Source organism: Garra rufa, chromosome 6 (assembly GCF_049309525.1).
Source record: "Garra rufa chromosome 6, GarRuf1.0, whole genome shotgun sequence".
NCBI lineage: Eukaryota > Metazoa > Chordata > Actinopteri > Cypriniformes > Cyprinidae > Garra > Garra rufa.
This window is the reverse complement of record NC_133366.1, coordinates 32,427,829-32,434,558: the sequence shown is the minus strand read 5'-3', so window position 1 is coordinate 32,434,558 and position 6,730 is coordinate 32,427,829. Positions and strand designations below refer to the sequence as shown.

At 37.4% G+C, this 6,730-nt stretch overlaps 1 protein-coding gene across 1 annotated transcript in view; it reads right to left on the bottom strand.

Annotated features, from left to right (window-relative positions):
• Positions 1-6,730, bottom strand: part of pdcd4a (programmed cell death 4a) — a 22,389-nt gene continuing 15,659 nt past the window's right edge. Inside the window, exons 7-10 of the mRNA XM_073842636.1 lie at positions 6,355-6,421; positions 6,199-6,309; positions 1,444-1,583; positions 1-1,290 (exon numbers count right to left, since the gene is read on the bottom strand). Of these exons, the coding sequence (XP_073698737.1) occupies positions 1,239-1,290; positions 1,444-1,583; positions 6,199-6,309; positions 6,355-6,421 (370 nt within the window). The 3' untranslated portion in view covers positions 1-1,238. The remainder of the gene's footprint in view (positions 1,291-1,443; positions 1,584-6,198; positions 6,310-6,354; positions 6,422-6,730) is intronic.

Below are 6,730 nucleotides of genomic sequence, written 5' to 3'. Positions count from 1 at the left end.
TATGAGCATTATGAATTTTTATTGAAATTAGTGTCAAAATCTATTTAACGCTGGAACTCTGGAATTGCTGGTTGACAAAAATAATGTTTTTGCTTTGAAAAAGTGTCCCATCAACAGATACAAAGACTGACTGCATGTACAAAAGTACTTTTGGTTAAATTTTGTAATTTCTTCCCATCATACAATTGTAACCACAAGTGTTGATTGAAACAGGTGGTCATTTGTTGAAAAGTTTACCACTTCAAAAATGATACACATACTTTTTTTTTTTTTTAAATTGTTAACGCTGTATTGACAATTTAACCAGTTTTCCTTATCCAAATAAACAAATGGACTGAGAATTAAAATGATTGTTCTGAACATTACCTTCAAACAGAGAGGTACAAAACTTTCGGCTGCTATGAAAATGGGAGACTGTCTCACAGGCATCAGCCTGACTGAGAGGTGATGATGCTCTCTCCTCCATTCTTTGGCAGCTAAAACATACATAAGTCCTTCTTGATGTCAAAACTAGCCAGAAACTTATTATAATTTTTTTTTTAATCATACATTAGGTATAAATCACGAATAACCAAAAACAGTCTGTAGTTAACCAAACAATCTCCCAGAACCTTGTGAATCTATAAACGTGGGTATGGTTTCTTTATGCAATAATAAGACAAATTTGAAGATAAACATGCAATAAAATTAAAACCAATAGAAGTGACCCCAATCGCTTCATAAAATATTGTATTTTGGCCCAACAGTTTGATTAAGCACTTCATTTGAATAGTACAATTTATTTAATACATTAGTTTACGTGCTCCATATTTTTATGTATTACATTGCAAAAAAAAAGCAAAACATTGAGAGACCACTGTGAACACTTAACAAGTGAACACTTGTGAACAACAAAAAACAATTTAAGCTGAAAAAAGCAACATTAATCCCTCAACCAAAACTGTATTTCACGGCCATCTGAAGCTGCTGATTTCCCCACTTCCTTCTTTCACTGCAGCGCTTACGCTGCATGTAATCGCACATTAATTCACAAACAAAAGGAAACAAAGCCTGTAATAGAGGAGAGAACAGCATTTCTCAGTTGTCACTCTTTTACAAGATGATATCGTTTCTGAGGCTGAATATTTCTGTGTACTCGGAGCATGAGCAATGAAGACAGTGGAGACAGATTCCTAGGGAAGTGCAGGAGATCCCAGCCTGCTCAGCATCAGGGGCCTGCAGAAGCTCTCCCGATTCTTCTAGCTTTTCACAATCCCTCCGTCGCCCTCACTCACAAAGCGCTTACGCCCCCTGTTGGCCACAAGAACACATCTGTTATAACGCTAGTGTTTACAGGAACAGAACTACCATTACATTGCAGACGGTAACAAATACAAAATTCATATTCTCTAGTCTTTACATATGACAGAACATTAGTTAAGAGGAAAAACACAAGTCTCTGACCTGGTTGGACAAGAATCTCTCAGATGCTTAGTGATGACTGACTCCTGGTAACAAAGGTCCACAAAGGTTTCCATAATGGATTGAGCATGAGGCACATCCAGGTTGATCTCTGGCAGCTCATCATATACACGCTGGAAGCCCTGTGTAAAACACAAACCAATTAAACCTCTCACAAACAAATCACATTCATGTCTCTGTACGAAAAACATTGGCAACCATGTCAACCATCTGGTCAAATTACGTACTGAATTCTTTGGAATTTGATTATTGATTTAAAAGATGCTATTATGAGAAGCTAGCTTTAAAATGGGGAAAGTTAATAAATTAATTAATTAATGAATAAATAAATAAAATATACTTTCTCGCTACAGAGCTGTATGTTTCTTGCTCACAATTACAATAATAGTGGCTTTTAGATTGTCCTTTGCAGGGTTGTCAAAAAACAATTGTCACTGACAAACTTCTGCTGATGTTACAAGCAAACTGTTTTGAATACAAGCACGGGTCAAAGATTAACAGACGCATAATTTGGGGATGACTGGAAAAACTACCTTTTTAGTCATCTGGTGTTGACTAGAATGTGTATTAGGTAAGAGGGTAATATACATGTCCATCTACTATCTCCTTTTGTGTTTTATATACATTTTGTTGTCAATGGGTATAACCATCAAAGTACTGGAAGAGTGATTCAAAAGCATGGAGTCATCTACTCTACTTTGATGTCACACAACGATTGATCTGATGGTGCTGATCTTCAAATCGAACAAGCCTAACGAACCACTGGATCATTCATAAAGAGAACTATTTACTTCACTCCTGAATGAATCAGCCATTTGAACAAATCAAATCAATGAATAAATGACTCGATGACTTAAGACAATTACCACAACCTACTGCCAGTTTTAGTTTATTATTTAGAGCAGGGCTCACCAAACTTGATCCTAGAGGGCCGGTGTCCTGCAGAGTTTAGCTCCAACTTGCCTCAACACACCTGCCTGGAAGTTTCAAGTATACCTATTAAGACCTTGATTAGCTGGTTTAGGTGTGTTTGATTAAGGTTGGAGCTAAACTCTGTGGGACACCGGCCCTCCAGGACTGAGTGTGGTCACCGCTGATTTAGATTATCATTCCATTAAAAATAAATTTTATATATCCACCGAAATAATAATAAAACTTATTAAAAGGTATAGTTCATCCACACAAAAATTAAAATTGTCATCATTTACTCACCCTCATGGTCCAAAAGAAAATACACTATATTGCCAAAAGTATTCGCTCACCTGCCTTGACTCGCATATGAATTTAAGTGATATCCCATTCCTAATCCATAGGGTTCAATTTGACATCAGTCCACCCTTTGCAGCTATAACAACTTCAACTTATCTGGGAAGGCTGTCCACAAGGTTTAGGAGTGTGTTTATGGGAATTTTTGACCATTCTTCCAGAAGCGCATTTGTGAGGTCACACACTGATCACCACAGAATGGCTCTCATCCCAAATTCATCCCAGGGCTCGCAAAATTTCAAAATCTCTGGTAGCCCTTCGGGCAGGTACTCTTCAGATTTTGGTAGCCCGAAAATAATTTAACTAGCCCAAATAAAAAAATATACATATATTTTTTTCTTTTTAATATAGAAAATCAGATAGGAGTCTAAGGCCCGGTTTTTTAGATGGGGTTTAGCCTAAACCAGGATTAGGACATTTAAGTAATTTTTATAACCGTGACTTAGAAAAGAAACTAAAGGCCTACTGGTGTGCATCTGGAGACAAAACAAAGGCACTGATATATTTTAAGATCAGTCAGTCCAAGTTTCTTTCAGTTGAAACAGCTCAGATTTACATTTAATCTAGGACTAGTTTTAAGCCTTGTCTGTGAAACTGGGGGTAAATGTCAATGAAAAATGTTTTCAATACACAAATACAAACAAATATCAAGGAATGAATTTTATTTCACTATTTAGTGTATCTGCAGAATTTTTAAATATCAATTTAAGGCAATTTATTACCCATTTTAAGAGCTGCACAAGTAAAATGAACAGTATGAGTAGGATTGGAATCAATTTTTCGGATTAGCAAAAAACAAACAAAACCAAAAAAGTTTGTTTTTTAATAATTACTGAATGCTTTAAGTACTTCTAATCCACAGCAAAAACTACTAGCTGAACTAATAAAGTCACAAAACAACAATTACACAAATGACAAGTGTAGATGAATACAGCATAAAGTTACTAATAAAATCAATAACACTAGTATTCAGGTGCAGACATTTAATAATTTATTGCAAAATAACTAGTGCTTCTCAATGCAGGTATTTATAGGATGCTGTCTCTTTAAGGCCAAATGCATGAACCGAATACTGGCACGCATCTCTTTCTCAGCTGTTTCGGTTCACTGAAGTCATAACCGACTGTGTTTACCAGAATACCAAAACGGGTATTTAAACATCTCTTTGAATGGAAACACACATAACAAAGTTAAGTTAAAGAGGAATCAATCTGTGAATCGTCTGAATTGCGCCTCTCTCTCTCTCTCTCTCTCTCTCTCTGTGTGTGCGCGTGCTCGCCTCAGGTGTGTGCGGCAGCGGTAAAAACAAACAAACAAACAAAAAACAGTGTCCGCGTTCTCTTTTACTGCAATGGTCTTAGTCCTGTGCAATGGACAGTCGGTTCGCCTCAGATAAATTCATATAAAGAAATCAGTCCGCGTTTTGACATTGAAACGTGCAGCGTGCATATTTATTCAATGACATCATTGCCTTTTGAAGTTTAATCCAGCCCTATCGCTATTCTCGTCTTTCCGTCCCCAAATGTAAGACCTCCTAAATTATAATTAAGAATTTTCTTATACTATTTAACATATTTAAAACTTTTTATGGCCTTAAATTTGATACAACTAAATTGAGGGTTTTTTAAGGACATGCAGGAGCCGTCAACTTTATGATAGCCCGTCGGGCAGCCCAGTGACACATTTTGGTAGCCCGACTGGAAAACACAATAGCCCCGGGACGTCGGGCTAGCGATTTTGTGAGCCCTGCATCCCAAAGGTGTTCTATCGGGTTGAGGTCAGGACTCTGTGCAGGCCAGTCAAGTTCATCCACACCAGACCATCCATGTCTTTATGGACATTGCTTTGTGCACTGGTGCACAGTCATGTTGGAAGAGGAAGGGGCCAGCTCCAAACTGTTCCCACAAAGTTGGGAGCATGCAATTGTCCAAAATGTCTTGGTATGCTGAAGCATTCAGAGTTATAATCCCACCATAATCCCCCCTCCACCAAACTTTACACTTGGCACAATGCAGTCAGACAAGTACCATTCTCCTGGCAACCGCCAAACCCAGACTCGTCCATCAGATTGCCAGATGGAGAAGCGTGATTCGTCACTCCAGAGAACGCGTCTCCACTGCTCTAGAGTCCAGTGGCAGTGTGCTTTACACCACTGCATCCGATGCTTTGCATTGCACTTGGTTATGTATGGCTTGGATGCAGCTGCTCGGCCATGGAAACCCATTCCATGAAGCTCTCTGCGCACTGTTCTTGAGCTAATCTGAAGGCCAAATGAAGTTCGGAGGTCTGTAGCGATTGACTCTGCAGAAAGTTGGCAACCTCTTCGCACTATACGCCTCAGCATCTGCTGACCCTACTCCGTCAGTTTACGTGGCCTACCACTTCGTGGCTGAGTTGCTGTCGTTCCCAAATGCTTCCACGTTCTTATAATACAGCTGACAGTTAACTGTGGAATATTTAGGAGCAAGGAAACTTCACGACTGGACTTGTTGCACAGGTGGCATCCTATCACAGTTCCACGCTGGAATTCACTGAGCTCCTGAGAGCGACCCGGAAGTAATTGGAACACCTGATTCCGATTATTTGGATGGGTGAGCGAATACTTTTGGCAATATAGTGTATGTAATAATTTTTATGTTGAATCAAACTAAATATTTCTTGCTGAAGCTACATTTTTGGAATGTCTAATTGATGCTTTACACAAAAAAAAAAACCAAAAGCCAAAAAAAATGAAACTGTCACAAATCTTTTGCTATGCGTTTGATGACGCACAGGTGAGTAGCCTACCCACTTTAGCTATCTATCGATCTATCACGCCAAATTAAAGAGTGCCAAAATGGTATTTATTGCTTGAATTTCCTAATGAAACGAAAAGAATTTGAAATCTGAGACTTTGTTTTATATCAAAAGTAACTAAGCACAGAGCTCAGCCTATGGCAATTTATTGGATGGTGGGCGCACTATGTACTGTTCATTCATCAACTGAAAACAGCATAGACCAAAAGATCGATTAGGATTTAAGAACCAATATTGGTTCATTAAACTAAGAATCTATTGAAATCGACAAGTCGTTTTTTTTTTTTTTTACCCAGCTCTAGTGCATTTTGTTGTTTTTAAACACTGCGCTGTCATCCTGTAGGTTCATAATTAAAAATGAAAATGTCAACAAAAAGTAAAAGCAATTAAATGTGTTATAATAATTAAAATATGAAAATTAAAATCACAGGTAATAGATGATTTTTCCGACCCCAACTGTCAAAATGACAGACCATGTTAAAGTCTAACGCAACCTCTGGTATACACACACACACACACACACACACACACACACACACACACACACACTACTCAGATGTTCCATTACATCACAACTTCAAAAGACTTCCAAGAATAACTACAACTTCCAAGAACCACCATGGTAGTTACAAAAAATAAATAAATAAAAACACACAAAAAAACTTTAGTACAAACCCTGTTCATCTGGTCCAGAGTTATTAGGCCGGTTTGCCAGAATGCCTTGAGAAGTTTGACCATCATCTGCAAGGCTGTGTCACCTGTAGACTCCAGTACCATAACCACAACCTACATTAACCAGAAACAGAAACAGGTGAATATATGAATATATACCTTTATGTTGAAAATATGCTGGCCCAATGTGAGACCTATTATTGGGATGAGGGTAAGTGCATATTTACTGCACCAGTAATAGACAAAAACACATGATGCCATGATCGTGATACTGATATTTCCAAGTCAGCAGACTGGATGGTAAAAGACCATTTGCCAAAACAAAACAAAACAAAACAAAACAAAACAAAACAAAACAAAACAAAACAAAACAAAACAAAACAAAACAAAACAAAACAAAACAAAACAAAACAAAACAAAACTGAAATCTGTTTCTCTTTAAAATGGTTCTTCTTAAAATTCTATAAAATTTATATTTTTATCATTTAGTTTTGTTTTGAAATCAACTATTTAATACTATTTAAATACCCCTTTT